The 16354-nt window shown below is 49.5% G+C and overlaps 1 protein-coding gene across 1 annotated transcript; it reads left to right on the top strand.

Annotated features, from left to right (window-relative positions):
- Window positions 1-1731: 1731 nt before the first annotated feature.
- On the top strand, window positions 1732-14697 carry GALR1 (galanin receptor 1; the record flags this gene model as incomplete). The annotated part of the gene is made up of 3 exons (XM_081078310.1): window positions 1732-2397; window positions 6305-6370; window positions 13118-14697. The coding sequence occupies 3 exons, from the start codon at window positions 1732-1734 to the stop codon at window positions 13433-13435; spliced, it is 1050 nt and encodes a 349-aa protein (XP_080934436.1). The 3' UTR covers window positions 13436-14697.
- Window positions 14698-16354: the final 1657 nt, after the last annotated feature.

Genomic DNA, 16354 nt, shown 5'->3' with positions numbered 1-16354 from the left:
CTCGGGTAAGCAAGTTACTTCAACTCAGTTTTGTCCTATGGGAGATGTGTGGCTAAAACAACCCCCTTACGTTGTTACACCGCGAGCTCCTTGCAAGGGAGCGGTATTATGTGAAACGATGAGTGCAGGTGAAGCATGTGGTACATAGTAGGTGTACAGTCAACTGCATCAAAACACTCCTGGAAACAAACTCCTGAGACAAAATGGACCAGTTCAGAATAGAACTAGTGAGATACATGACAGAGAAACGACTAGACACTGCTTACTCCCCAAGCTCCCAGAGGCAACGATGGCCCTGCCCTCCCTGTGGCACCTCTGTCTTGTCTCCCGAGCTACTCACCTGTGCGTGCCCATCCTTTCAAAGGTGCTGTGTTTGGCTCATGTGCACACTCACTCATCATTTGGAGCAAAAACACATGCTGGAGTTTTTGAAAGTCAGTGTAGACATCATATAAACACTGAAAATAAATGAATCGATTCTGGCTCTCTAGTTGGGAACTAGCAAGATTATAAACAACGACAGTGGTTACTAGCACGACTCTTCTTAGCTCGGTTTCTTGTTGGCCGATCCATGTTTTGCAGCAGTGATGACACAGGACATGTTCTTTTCGCTCTGCAAATATTTCCCGTCAGTACTTCACTCAGATGAGGTATGTGATACAGAACCGATCTAAAGTTGGGTGATGGTAACGGGACACCCCTTTCATCTCAGGCAGGATTAGAAAGAAAACCCAGACAAGCCATTCATTTCTCTTTCCTGCTGATTTGCTCCCTGGCGGTGGGCAGGGTGGGGGTTCGGGATTTCAGCAACCCTGGGTAGCCGTGCTGGGGTTGTTGTGCTGGGTGGGGGGTGCTGTGCTGGGGTTTATCACGGGGGCGGGGGTCGCTGTCACTGACTGCCTCCCCAGGAGGGAGAAAGATGCTGGGTGCTGCGGGCTGAGGGAGCGGCGCCCCCTGCGCCTCCCCGCCGCGCGCGGTGGAGACTGGGCTTCCCTGGCCGCTGGCGGGCGCAGCAGCCGAGCCGTGGCCTTCGCTGGGCGCAGGCAGGTCGCACCTTGCGGAGCGCGCGGCTGATTCCGGCAAGGAGGTGGGCGGCGACTCACTGTTAGGATTCGTCCAGTGTCGGCGCGCGGCGACTTCCGGGGACACGGGAGGCTCCGGGGGCGCAGGTGTCAGCGCGGCTGTGCGCTCACTAGGACTCGGTTGCACAGAGAGGCCTCGGGCAGCCCCCCCCGCCCCCGCCAACCCCCGGGAAAGTACAGAAAAGAGCGCTCGCCCTGTTGACGACTTGGAGCCCTGCAGCAACAGGGCGCCGTCCGCACCCAGGCGCCACGCGCTGTGCGCGCCCCGCACGTCCCGGCTGCGCCGCGGGAAGGGAGCAGCTCACAGCAACAGGTGCGGCGCGCAGCCACTGCGGGAGCCAGGGGACCGGCCGCGGGCGTCGGGAGCTGGTGAGGCGCAGAGGGGGCTCCCGCCCCTCCAGGGCTGCAGCGCCAGGTCCCTCCTGCCCCCGCGGAGGCCTCGGCGTCCGGGGTCCGTCGCCTTCGCCCACGAAGGTCCAGCTCGAGGCTCCCGCCGCGCCCTCTGTCCGGGGGCCCCGCGCAAGGACGGTGCCACTAGGCCCGGGCGCCTGCCCACGCGGGAGGCTCGCGCTCAGAAGCGGGCGCTCGGGGCTCGGGGCTGGCCCCCGGTGCCCCCGGCACCCCCGTCCCAGGCGGGCGCGCCCGGGCCATGGAGCTGGCGGCCGGCAATCTGAGCGACGGGAACGCGAGCGGGCCCGCGCCGCGCGCCCCGGAGCCGCCGCCGCTCTTCGGCACCGGCGTGGAGAACTTGGTCACGCTGGTGGTGTTCGGCCTGATCTTCGCGCTCGGCGTGCTGGGCAACAGCCTGGTGATCGCCGTGCTGGCGCGCAGCACGCCGGGCAAGCCGCGCAGCACCACCAGCCTGTTCATCCTGAACCTGAGCGTCGCCGACCTGGCCTACCTGCTGTTCTGCGTGCCCTTCCAGGCCACGGTGTACGCGCTGCCCACCTGGGTGTGGGGCGCCTTCATCTGCAAGTTCATCCACTACTTCTTCACGGTGTCCATGCTCGTCAGCATCTTCACCCTGGCCGCGATGTCCGTGGACCGCTACGTGGCCATCGTGCACTCGCGGCGCTCGTCCTCCCTGCGGGTGTCCCGCAACGCGCTGCTGGGCGTGGGCGGCATCTGGGCGCTGTCCATCCTCATGGCCTCGCCCGTGGCGTACCACCAGCGCCTCTTCCACCGGGACGTCAGCAACCAGACCTTCTGCTGGGAGGACTGGCCCAACCAGCGCCACAAGAAAGCCTACGTGGTGGGCACGTTCGTCTTCGGCTACGTGCTGCCGCTTCTGCTCATCTGCTTCTGCTATGCCAAGGTGGGCGCGGGCGGCGGGCGGCGGGCCCCGTGTGTCCCCAGCGTCCCCGTGTGTCCCCACGCCCCTTGCGGAGCCCCGCAGCAGCCCCGCCCCTCGCCATCGCCGCGTTGAGAAAGGTCCCACTGCAACGTGCGGTCGCCTCACCTTTGGACTGAGGGTTTGAGGTTGCCGGGAAAGTTACCTGGAGTTTGGGGGACGCTGGGAAAGTTTTGCAGGTCCCTTCGCGGACGTCCCGCCTCTCCTCCCCCTGCTGGCCACAGCAGCTGCAGCCGAGCTTGTCCTGGCAGGAGGCGGGAGAGGAGAACCCCACTCAGTTTTAGCAGCTCCCCCCATCAGCCTGCTGCGTGACAGCTGAGTCGCGGGGAGGCCGGGTCACTGAGCGCGCGGGCCCTTTGCCAGGGTGGCTGTTCCCCATCGCCTTCTGCCCAGCACTCAGCTGGGACTTGAGGGGGCCACTCCGCTGAGGTCCCCTTCCCGCGGGGCACACAGGAGGCTCTGTGAAGCCACTGCTCCTGGCGACAGAGCTTCAGTTTTATTTCACACACAAGTCTAGCTTTATAAACCCAGTGGTAAAAGCATTTCTTCAGAGTCCTGCCCAGAGTCTGCAGAGAACTTGGGATGGACGGGTTTCCCCTTTCAGTCCTCTTTATGGAGGTCGTGTAAACAGTAGGCACGTCTGAACCCCTGACTGTGGGGAGACCTAGTGTTGTCACATCTGGTCCAGCCTCCCTGGACCTACTTACTGAGAAATCCTTCTTCCTGTCCCTTCACATCGCCCAGCAGAGCTCAGCACTGTGCATGCTCTCTTTCACCCATAGCTGGTGGGTTTGAAGATTTCCTAGTGATCAAAAAGCCTTAAACGGTTACACCACTTGTTTATATCCAGTAATAAAGAGCCTAATAACCTCGTGACCGTGACCCATGGGGTCCCCAGCACACTCTCTGGGAGTGCCCTCATCGTCAGGAAGACACCCTTGTGACCACATTCTGAAATATCCACCAATTTATCTCCACCTCTCTGTCGCTCGTTCTGTTTCTGATAAGCCTGTGACCTTGGGGCCCTGAAAAACCAGCGAATGTAGAATAGTAGTTTCTTACATTCAATTTAGAAAGTATTTTTCCCAGCAAAATGTTTAATAGAAGCCCCTGGCGTTTGCGCACCCCACCCCCCACATCACCTATGCACTTATATCTATGCTGATCGGTAACACTAGTTTTGGATATTATCTGAAAGGATGGCCTGTGTCCAATGGTAGGGAATTTGGAAACTAACTCTCCCTTAGGTCTGTGGGGAATGGCTGGTCTGTTCACTTGGTCTCTGCTGATGCACAAGCTTTTCTGCACTGCACAGTGGTCTGGTATGTGCACTGTCTCGTTCAGCCTGCACAGCAACCCCGCGGCTGGAGCTCTCGTCCCTGTTTTATTGAGAAGAAAACAGGGTGTGGAGGAGTGAAACAACTGAGTCAGATGAGGACGCTGGACATGGTTCAGGAAGGGTTTCACTGCAGGGACCCCCGCCTCCTGAGGGAGGGGGAAGTTGGTGAAGGCCTTAGGGACATGCAGCTTGGAACAAGAGGGATTCTTAAAATAGTGCCTCTTAATTCAAAATTACATAAATTAGAACCAAAGCATACCCTTCCTTCATTTCCCCAAAAGTCTTTCAGTCTTCTTAATGGAAATGACAAGGTCAAGTTTTAGGAATAAATCAGGCTACATTTCTATCATTTGAGAATTTATAAGTCACTCAGAGAACAAAGTTCAAAAGTGTTTTTTATTTTTAAATTCAATGAATACGTGATCACTGGGATATTTTTACATGGAAATAGTTTGCTATTAAGCATAACTGGAAATTTCTTTGGAATTCAAAGTAATGTATGCAAATCCATTTCAGGGTTTGAAGAGTGGAGATAAAAATTGATTTCAAGTTGCTTTTGTTTAGTTCAGCCATTAAGCATAGGTGGCATGCCTCCCCCCCCCCACCGCCAAGTTCCCCCACATCCCCAGGGATTCTGATGGTCCTGGTGAGCTCATCCCAGGTGTGAGTACAGGCTTCCTACACGCAGTCCTAATGCACACAACAGTGCAGAAATGTCACCGTGTCATCATCATTGCCTTCTAAAGAAACGCAGTCATGACCCATCACGACACTACTTTCTTTCTCCCTTTGATGACAAACCTCTGGGATGCACCATAATATATTAATATGTGTGCAATACGTGGGCTATTAAATAAAAGAGAGCTAAGAACAATACACTTGGGTTATTTTCTCCATTAACCACTCAACATTCTGTAGGTGTTTTGAAGTGACTAGATATGATCCAACAGTTTGCTGAAGGAATGAAGAGACCCCCTGGACACATGAGGAAGCAGATGATGTTTCATTTTTCTGCTTTTACTTCATCTCCAGGAGTCCCTCTTGGATTTTGTTTGGCTGCCTCTCCCTTGTTTTCTCCTCTGTCCATTACTCTCAGTGGCCAGTGAGCTATGGTCTCCTGGGAAGCCTGCCACCAAGGAGCCTCGCCAGGCCTGTCCTCTCCAGGCAGGGTCCTGTTTCCAGCTCTTTTGTTCCCCTTTGAAAGACTTTCTCATTTACGCCTGCAAAAGCTCCTCTTTTATCTTTGCCTTCCATCCAATTTATGGTACCCCAATTTCTGTTGGCAAAACAGTAACCTAAGCCATTGTCGGTGTATTGAGGGTGATCCCAAATGCTGCTGTAGCAAGTGAAAGCACGTCTTCTAGACAACGCTAAGCCCCGTGGGAAATGAAAAGTATTTAGTAAAGTTGGGAACTGGAGTCAGGAATTCCCACTGCAGTGATGTCCGCTTAATCTGGGTTTCCCAGATTAGTGTGACTGGGAAGTGCTACATGGAACAGGTTTCTGAAATAAGCCCACTTCTATGAAATTATGTCCATGTGCCTGCTAGTGGGAAACAAAGATGGGGCTGGAATGGGGCTTCAAATTCTTGGCGAGATTTGCTCAGCAATTGGTGGACAATCCAAATTCTTGGTCATTGAGAGGTGGATTTTCCTCCGATTTTCACTCAGTGGGATATAAAAATGAAATCAGATACCAGTGTGCTGTATATGCAATCAATCGTCTTGGACTGTTGTGATTTCCTATGCTATATAACCAGATCCCACATCATTTCTCCTGACTATACACTGGCCAGAGGACACAAAAGTCGTGTCTCTGATGAATGGAGCCAGTGTCTTTCCAGGAGACTCCCTGACAGGGATACTGACTGTCCACCTTGCTAAACAGTCTATAGATCAGAAGTGAGGCTGATTTCCCCAAGTGCAGGCTGTCTGAGAGCACAGCTTACTGGGTAGGGTTTGAAGAAAGAAAGAGGCCTGATGGGTAGAAATTTGCCTTAAGGACACGTACAGCAGAGATAGCCCCCAAAGGGAAAACAGAAGGATCAAACTAAAGCAAACGCTGGCCATGGGGGAACTATCTATCTGGTTATATCGGCCTTGTTTGCCCACCTGCCTCCTTTCCCCATCAGGCAGGGAGGGAGGCCTCTAGCTTCTGCATGTACCTAGGATTTAACATTGTGTCCAGCACATATAGGGACTTGCTGATTGTTAAGATGTAGAATCTCGGGAGAAGTCAAGCGAGAAGAAGACCAACAAGGGTAGGTATCGGTGTGGCTCCTTCTGGACGAAAGCCCACAGGTGCCCATCCCAGAATGCTCTGCATACAGAAGCTCTGACTGCAAACTGCCCCTGGGTACAGACGTGGTTGGCAATTCATACTTGTTATTTTATAACTTTAGGTAAACTTCAATTTGAATGATTTTGTAAAGAACAGTATTCCCATTTCAGAATGTCAAGAACTGTCAATGCAAAGTAGACAATGAATTGTGGGATATGAGGCAAACTGGTTTTATTAGTCTGTGTTTTTCAGGTCCTTAATTATTTGCATAAAAAGTTGAAGAACATGTCCAAGAAGTCAGAAGCATCCAAGAAAAAGGTAATATTCACGTATATATATTATCTATGGCACAGTTTGCAGTTTAGATTACTTTTATTTTTAATTGTCCTCATATCCATCCAATGCTTGTGAAGTTTCAGTTCCTTGGTACCAATGTTTGAAGTGACCTCTTACCCTCAGGCACAGGGAAGGGACAGACAGCCAGCTCTGGAGGGCAATGCAGGGCACCATTTGTGCGTTAACATTTACGTGGAGGTTTGGGGAGGTGAGGAAACGTGTGTTTGGGTTCCGAGCTGCTTTAGGAGGGTGTAGGTTGGTTGAGACAGAGTGTAGAGTTGCTGACACCATAATTTGCATGAAACTATACTCATTTTATTGTGTATTTACCATCTCTGATGTGATTCCAGAAGGCCCTGGCTCAACTGTCTTTTGAGAGAACACTGTGGAGATCTTTCCTTTATGCTCCGGAAGCAGACACACTGTCCTCTCTTCCTCCTAGACTTGAACTGGTGTCGGCTCAGAGGGGAGACAATTACAGACGGGAGGCAGCTCCAAGGCGAATTCTACTGTCTGTAATTGTCTTTCTCATCACACATATCCTGATTTAGACACGCTTCTCCTGAGTAATGTTAAAGCAGCCGATGGCCTGCTATTGATCGCATTTCACAGTCTGAGGAAAAGCCTGTTCATAAATGAGGATGAGTTTAGCTCTTATTCAGACAATATCTGTATAATTGCGGAGTTTCGAAAGTAGAATGAGATTAGGGAGGAAGACAGGATAAGCAGACATTGCTACCCACAAATATTAGATATAACATCTTAAAATACATTGTTTTTCCTTCTAAATATTTATTATGATGAATGATACGATTTGCAGAAATTATAGTTTAACACTTAAACAAAGCACAGCTCTTCCTGACTTTCTTCATTTATAAACAGTGATGTGGCTGAAAACACACCAGTTCCCAGAGTCGATGAGAAGAAACGTAGAGAGTTGGTTAAAAAGCACACCAGTTAGCTGGTATTTGGAATACAGTCAGTTTTGGGGACAACTGACTAAAAACAAACGGCGCCACATAAACAACACCACGTAGGTTTTATTTCTAGCCTACCGATCCCTCTTCACGGCAGCTGACAAAGTGCGAGGCGGTGTGACAGCTGGTGTTTCCCGCCAGTTTTCAATGACGTGTAGTTATCCTGGAGTTTTTCCAGTTTTAGTCTATCTCTTAGTTTGCCGCCTGAGCCACACTTGTCGTCTCCAAGAAAATGTCTCATGGGAAACAATTAGGGATTGCTTACACTCTCTGCTTGGACACGCGCCCTCCGCAGGGCTCATGACCCTGGGGCTCTGGGAGCAACCGACACCGCAGAAGCGAGGAAGCGTGCTAGTCACGCAAAGGGAGAGGTTAACGTCCGTGGGGAGCGAGGGGCTGGCTGAGTTTTGAGGAGGTGACGGAAGTGACGCCATTAATACATGACACAACTTATGATGGCTGCAAAAGACTGCATGCTTACCAAGAGGCATGGAAGAAAACATGTCTTTAACAATAGATGGATCTTATTTGTATGCCGTGACTACTTTTAGTCGCTACGTTTGAAAAGTGTTGGACAGAAATTGTGCAAGTCTCAGAGAGGAACGCAGTGGTGAAGAGAATGAAAATAAGTCTCATAAGAAGGGACGAGAAAAGCCTCTATTTTGTTTTACAACAAAGGTGCGGAGTGGAGATTAGTGATGAGTTTTATAGGTGTGCATATGTATGTGTGTGCATATATGTGTGCACATGCGTGGATATATACGTGTGTGTGCAAATGTACTTCTTACCCTAGGAGAAGGTTTCGGCATTTGGAGGCAGGAAGTGGAGTTTCTCTTGCATTCTCACAGCCTCTGACCCTTCATGGCCACTGGACAGATGTCAGACCTCTTTTCATATATTTTTATTGCCTCCTTGTTTGCATAGAACAAATAAAGTGCGGTGCTGGTGTGTGTGTGTACATGTGTAAGAAAGACAGCTGTCAGGTGCAGGGGAGGGGTAAGGCGAGGGAATGGGAAGAGAGAGAAGAGGAGAAAAGAGGCCTCAGAGGGCGTGAGGGAGTGAGTGGGGGTGGGGACCAGCGAGCCAGGGCAGGTGGTAGAGTGAGCCTGAAGGCACAGGATGGGCGGCTCAATGCCCTGGTACCGTCTCAGCCTAGAACCTGCTGCACAGACAGGGTCGCTGTTTGCTGGTTAGTGGCTCCATGTGACACAGATGGTGACAGTTCCCTCGTTTCAGCTTCACTTGTTTCCGCTCCTCCCTGCAGTGGCCCTCAGGGTCCATCCATGTAAGGGCTCCCAAAACAGGCTCTTACCGTAGTACCCCGCGGTGACAAACGAGCTGAGCTGTCATCCTGCACGTTGGGGACTTACAGAAGAAGGCCATTTCTACTGCAGAAACAGCAGTGACCACAGTGTAGAGCCCTATGCTTGATTAAGAGCTTTGCTCAAGTCCTGACAGACACAAAGGGATGTTTGCTGGCCCAAGGCTGACCCGGTGCCAAAACAACGTGCTTATATAATCTCTGGATGACTTCAGAATGGGACACACATCTGTACTGGATGGTCCCTTCCATGGGGAAACTAGAGACAGGCCCTCTTGGTACCCTATTAACCACTGGGCTCTTTCAACAGCCGCTTTCCCTCTGGCTTGGAGTAATCCAGCAAGCTTTTTGGCTGTCATTTATACAATTTACAGTGTTTTTCATCACTCTCATCTTTCAGTCGCTTTTTCTCTTTCTAGCCACGTTCCATTAGACATATTGTGAGATAAGGTCTTTAAAGAAAAATCCAGGTGTGTCAGATGACTTGAAAAAGAGCATCTCACAGGATAAAGGGAGATGGATATTATTCAGATACTGCTGGCATAAGGAGCTGAAAGCAAGCTAATGAAGGGAAGAGATTCAGTATGTAACTGAGATGATGGCTTTTCTCTGTCAGAAGATACCGTGATTCTCCACGTGGACAGCTGAGGACAGTAGCAGATACTCTGCAGATAATTCCATCTCTGATTGGGGCCAATGCTACTGTAGGAAATGACACAAAATCTGTAAGAAATTAGAAAGTCAGCCTTGTTCTCTGCAAAGGAGGTTTCTTTGCTGACCTAACATTTCAGACAGAAAGACAGGGAACGGATTTTCCAAGGCTTTCTGAGGACCATGCCTGGATCAGCCTCAAGGGTTATTGATAGTGAGGGGACACATTTGTCTGTAACTTGAGGAGGGCAAGTTCCTTTGCTTTTGTTGGGGCTTTTCTCAGTGGTTCTCCAAACACCTGAGCTTTTCACAAAGGCCAATTCTGGGGTCACTATCACCATCTGAGTGGGGGTGAGGTCTAGATACCTGAATTCTGAAACACGGTGCCCTGGGCCGTGATGAGCATGGATCTGCTTCAATCCCATAGTTGGGGTTTGTACGACGTGTTCTTTTGACCAAAACCTTTACGTTGGACCCGACACACGAGCAACGATGGATGGTGTTCTGCTCTTACCCTCCCCCCTGGCTTTTCAGTTCCTGGGCCTGGAGGAGACATGAAGAACATCACCTACTGTGTGTGGCTGGCCCATGGACGCAGGAACTGTGCCCACCCCCGAGACTGCCCACGGATGGAGGGCAGACGCCAGGGCCCGCGTGTGGGCGCTGAGCGTGTACTGCCCAACAGAAATGCCCTGTGTGGGGCTGAGCCCCTGTGAGACGGGAAAGAGAGGGGCCCTGCAGACACCTGGCTAGGGGCACAGGCTCCCAGATCAGCGCTCTGTTTAATTCTTTTGGGAACAGCCCTAGATAAATAGCAGGGTTTATGTAAGCATTCTTTCTTCATATTTATATTGTAAATTGTAATCTAGTCACATTTCAAAGCTACAGGTAGACCAAGAAAAATAATGTTGTTTATACCTCTGAGAAGACCGTGGGATTAAGAAAAATAAAAGTGTGAAGATTTAATGAACTGCAAACCCGCAGCAGCAGACACTCCCGAGACAACGCCCCACATTTACAGAACGCTGCCGTTTCCTCTGCGTCCAGATACCACAGGGATCTCATCAATAAGCTGGGCTCTATTTCTGCCTTAAGCTGGGTACTTGGTGAGAGCGTCCTACAAGAAGCTGTTTTCTTTTGAACACAGAGAGTATTCATTTTGTGAAGCGGAGAGATGGTCTTATTGTCTTCGGAAAACGGTGATTTTCTGTTCGATTTGTGGGTATAATTACCTCTGGATGGTTTTGGTTCAGCAACCTGCACTGATGGAGAAATGGATTGATAGCAGACACCCCGTAACATGTGTGAGCCGATGACTTGTTTCCTTTGTGCGTCATGTAGTAAGCAGCTATGATATGTGACCCTGCCACCTTGTTGTCAGGTGACGCCGGGGTTTTTTACATGTTTAAGTGGGGTGGGCAAAGTTTGGGGGTCATTGTCTTCACAGACAAGGAAGTCAGGGCTCAGGGGGTTACACCATTTCTCGAAGGTCGTGCAACCAGCTTATGGTTGATGTCAGCCAGGCTTCTGCACAACCCCCAGTGCCTTTCGGTAGTGAGCTGAACTCTCGTGTCCTGCCCTCTGACCAGTGCGTTGGTGCTGGCTTTGACCTGAAGTCTGACTGTCTCTTCCACCAGGTGTACTGCAGCCTGGTACACACTTCCTGCCTTCCCACCCTCTCTGCTAGACTTGCACCCACATCTCAGTTTGCTACCCAGCATCGAGCCTTCCAGAGCTGGGTCCTACTCGTGGTATCCTGGGTGTTCTTTTCTGTCACAGGAAGAGTCTAATTCATCACAAGTACTAGAAAGGTCATTTCTCGCGTGGGAATGTCCCCATAGCTGTGTGGAGGTGGGACGCTGTCTGCCCACCTGACATGCAGCACAGTGGAAGGGCCCCGTTTTTCACAGGGAATTGTGGTGTAGCCGTGATTTCTCCGTCCTGAAATGCCCTTCTAGTGTCTTCTTCCTTCAGTGTGAAGTCATTGGGAAATGAGCCTCAAGAACTTGTGTTCATCTTCTTCCTTCCGTTTCTCTTCTTTCCTCCCAACTTTGCTTCCCTCGATTCCTGGATTATGGTCAGGATTATTTCTGGATAGAAGGGAAATAGACTGATAGCTGGCAGGTAAATCTTACACTCCACTCTCGGGCTATGGCCGGAAGATGGGGGAAAGCTACAGCCTACGCTTTCCTGTCTGAGATGTGCAGTAAGGCCGTGGTTCAAACATTCGTGCGTCCACCCCACAAATCCAAGCGCACTCTTAAAACAGTACAACCTGGACTAAATCTGAGAAAAAAGAGGGGTCACTTGCTTCCTAGCCTTCAGGCAAGGTGAAGTATGTCTCATGGCCAGGTGCTTCCTCCCACAAGGAGGAGACCCCCTGAGGAGGAGAAGTGGGGAGCTGAAGCGTCTGTGGGGGCTGGGGAAATGTGCTGCACGCCTTTGGTCCTCTGTGGGCGTTTACTGCTCACATGGCCAGCACAACGCTTGTTCCACGGACAGCACTGGGTAAGAGGCAGAGTGGGATGGAGGTCAGGGGCTACCAAGATTGCGGCCATTCTTGCCCTTGGTCGGATCTGTTGGGATCCTGGCTTTGGGATCACGCAGAACTGGCTTCCATCTCTAGCTTTGCGTTGAAACTGTGGGACAGTAGGCACTTGTCTTCACCTTTCTGAGTCTCGGCTTCCTCATCGACAACCCACGGATCACTTGCAGGTCCTCTCCATGGGGTGTCGGGGGACTGAGTGAAGAACGGGAAGCCCGGGTCACCCACTGTCCACTGTTACTGCTGCACTGCGTCCTGGTTCTGCCTCATCACCGGCCATCCAGGCCCTGTTGGTTCCTGAGCTGCACTTGCTGGGGGGAACGGGGTGGGGGCAATCTTTGAAGGAAGGAAGCAGCTAATTGCTTTGCATTTTATTGTTTGAAAATATGAACAGACAACCATCTTTGGACCGAATCCACAGAGACGGAGTTTTCAGGGAATCACGTTAGCTCCCTAGTTGCTTCCTTTCACATGTACCAAACAGGCAGTGAGAAAACAGGCGAAAGCGAGTGGCGTAAGGCTTGACTCCAGCTCTTGGGCTTTGCAGCCCCACAGGAGGTAACGTGCCTGTTCATGATGCTGGGGGCAGAGGAAGCAGGAGGGCGCCTGGGGCACAGGGTAGGGTCCTTATTAGGGGAGACTTCGTCCCGTCACCTGCTCAGCACGGACCCTCACACGTACACACAGCCCTGCCTCTGCTTTCCAGGAGTTTCTGACAGAGGGTTAAGATGCAAGCACACTGGCTCGTTGGTCTGCAGGCAGAAGCAGAAGTGGCTCTCCTGTCTATAACTTGCCAAAGGTTAAGGAGGAGAAATTAAATGTGAACAGGTCTGCTGAGGTGACTGCTTGAAGCAGGATTCAAAGGCTCTTGGGAGCTGCCTCCCTGGGGAAGGCTTCTCAGGGGTGTCCAGTGTCAGAGCTCGGGGTTGTATGTGACAGTGTTAACGCCAGATGTTCCCATTTCTGTGATGCAAAGCACATTCCCGTCATCCACACGCATTTCACACACGTGACAGATTTTCCTGTGGAAGGTCCTGGCAGGTCCCAAAGAAGTTTGAACAAAACTATTATGCGACAGGAAAACCAACACTTAATACAGATATACAATCTGTTTGATCCCATGAAAATATACACAGAATGTGTTAGGAGGTGCCTTAGGATGCTGCATTCTTTTCCTGTCCTGACTGACTTCTCTTTCCCCTCCTCCCCACCCTCTTCGCCCCTCCCCCTCCCAGACAGCACAGACGGTCCTGGTGGTGGTCGTGGTTTTTGGGATCTCCTGGCTGCCCCACCACATCATCCATCTCTGGGCTGAGTTTGGAGTGTTCCCACTGACGCCTGCCTCCTTCCTCTTCAGAATCCTGGCCCACTGCCTGGCGTACAGCAATTCCTCGGTGAATCCTATCATATACGGATTTCTCTCTGAAAACTTCAGGAAAGCCTATAAGCAAGTGTTCAAGTGCCACCTGCGCCATGAGTCACCTCTCAATGACACTAAAGAAAATAAAAGTCAAATCGACACCCCACCTTCAACCCATTGTACTCACGTGTGAAGAAAGACACATCAGAGCACTCACATGGTAGATTCCGTACACGTGGGCCAGACACTGAAAAGTACAGTGAGGAATTACGCAAGGCTGCACCTTGTTATCTTAGCAACAGTTCATGTTATTTTAATTAAATTCCACTTGTGTTTATAAGGTAGGTTCATCCATTTAGGAAACCCCTAGGTACATGAAGATTATTTTAAAATTCTATTTAAAAAAAGGAAATGCTGCATAGTTTTATGCCTCTTGAGAAATGAAAGGTTAATAGAATTCCATAGATACGTTCAATTCTTCATAGAATAAGGACCTATAAATATGGTCAGGAATATTTACAATCTACGCTCAGAAGCAGATTTATTTATAAAAACAATTTATGCTTCAGCTCTCCAATTTTAAGAAAAGCAGTAATACTATAAACTCCACGTTTAAACACATGATCATGGACACCCACTGACCATTTTACTAGAATTTTATTTTTGTGGTCATTCGTATGAAGGGACATCTAATCAGTGGAAACAGGTCTTTGCCAAGTTAATTTGCACACACACACACCTGCTTCTGGTCCGGAACAGAGCACGGGCTGCTGCAGGTGTGCTGCATCCATCTGTGCTCGGGAGGTCCTTCAGTGAGTGCATCTCAGGAGGTCAGCCAAGGTCAAGGCAGAGACCCAAGGCCCTTACTCAAGGGCACTGCCCTGTGAGACGTACCCTGTCAACTTAAGCTTCATAGAGTTGACTGGAAAACAAGGAAAAAAGCCAAGTACAACTTTTCTAATAGTGGAAGCTGTGAACAAGCTTTTGAAAATGAAACTAGGCATTAAAATGATATACAGAGGGTGCCAAAAATGTATATACATTTTTTAAAAAAGAAAAAGCTCTATTAAAATTGTTATACTCATTATACACCGATAACAAAAGATGAATACAAGTCATGTGTATACCTTTTTTTGGCACCCTCGGTATATGCTTGGCGGATACCTTAGCTACATCTGGAATGAAACCTACCCCAAAAGAGAGAATTAGAAAAAATGTGAGGGAGGATGATGGTGGATCATAAATTTTATGGGGCCTAGGAAGAGTCAGAACTCAGTACGTCACGTGAGATAGTGATGCTAGGGGAGGAGGGTGAACTGAATATTTGAAGAAGACGAGTCTTGTGAATAGATACACCTAGGAAATCCTATCTTGTACAAAGAATGCTTTTTTCTTAATTTGTAATGATGTCTAATGCACATTTACCCCAAATATTACTCCCTCTGGAAATGTTAATATGGGGTTAAAATTATCACCACTTGAGTTTCACATGTAGTTTTCATGACAATTTTATGTTTATTCATGTTTACAAGGAGACAATGGTATGAAAAGATCAAATTATTCTATATTAGAAAATAATTTGCTGACTGCAAGACTGTGGTATCTTTTAGGAAAATACAAAAGCAGGAGGATTTTTAAAAAATGACTGTATAACATACACTTGTCAAATCAGGACTCCATAGGAAACATCAAATTTTAGCTCAACAAACTCATTATAAGTCTTTGCACTGTGACGTCTGTAGCTCAACAATTTATTTTCACTGATTATATTCCTGCAGCAAACACAGCTTACGTTTGCAACGGTTCTCTGGCTAGGCTAGGAGAAAATTGTTAGAGACGATGGGAAATCAAGAGCTTTCATGTTTGGTGGCCGGGGAAAGAAGCTGTGTATGACTATTTAAGTATTTGAAGGAAAAGCAGAAGTCCTACGCGTGGAACATTTTTTGCACTTCATGCAAACCCAGCGGCAGATACACCTTCTCCTGACAACGAAGCCTCCTGTGCTTTGCGGAACTGGAGGTGTCATTTCAAAGCCACAGCAGCTGCTGTGTGTGACTCTTTAGCTGCACAGAGGGGCCTCCTGGTGGCCTCCGGACTTGCATGGATGAGAATAACTTCCTGCACCCTGGGCGGCTGTCCCCTGTTCGCCTCTCTGATTCCTACGCACACCAATGGAAGTATTAAAAAGAATGCTGCTATCTTCTAAGACGCATTGCAAATGCGCTTCCAGGATGCATTTGCCCATGTCTTTCTTCTGCTCCCTCCGGGATGCTGTGGGCATGAGGCTCAGTACTGGAGGGATAGCTGACCTGCCGACCCCAGGTGTTCCGAGTGTCAATGCAAATCGCTTCATTTCATAGTCAGGTGGGTTGTCCTTCCTTCCCATCATTGCTTCAATCAGAGTTTAACTTGTTTCTTCTACAGTGAGTTTTGATATGATGATAACGTAGGTCCTGCAAGGATCTCAACCTGTAAAGTTTTCTGAACACAGAGTTCCAGAAGAACTTATAGCAGACTCATTACCCCGAGAAGTGTTGGGGCACGCCTGCCAATCTGGGTTGCTACTTTCCTGGTACTGTATAGAGTCCATATGTCCTGATACTGACCACTCGGAACCGTGGTACAGCAGACAGTTGCATTTGCTGGGTGTCTCAGACGCATTGACACAGCACATTAATAATGTACAGAATTAATGTGACCACTCCAGAAGCACCTTCTCTTCCTGCTGGAAGTACAGAAGTTCTCCCCACCGCATGCGTCATCCTCCTGCAGCCAGGCTCCAGGAGAAACACTGCATGTGCATTTGAAGTCAAGCTGCCTGAAAACCTGGGTTTTCAGTGAACTTCAAAGAAAATCAATGCCTTCTACTCAGATTTGGCTGCCTTGGTGCCCCAAGGCAGCTGTTATTTTTCTGGGCCTTTTTATTTCACATAGGGAGACAGGCTCTGGGATATTTAAATGCTCGCTGTTTCTTATGTATAAGCAACGATTTCCATTTCCTACTGCTAAATAGTGATGTGGTGGGCAAAGCTGTTTCTCCTATTTCCCCCGCAGATATCTTAGAGAGATTCTCTCTCTGCTGTTCTGACTTGTTTGTGCTCAGCAGCGTGGG

Source organism: Rhinolophus hipposideros (assembly GCF_964194185.1).
Source record: "Rhinolophus hipposideros genome assembly, chromosome: 17".
NCBI classification, from domain to species: Eukaryota; Metazoa; Chordata; class Mammalia; order Chiroptera; family Rhinolophidae; genus Rhinolophus; species Rhinolophus hipposideros.
Note: the sequence above shows the minus strand (reverse complement) of the source record. Positions and strands in the feature narration are given on the sequence as shown.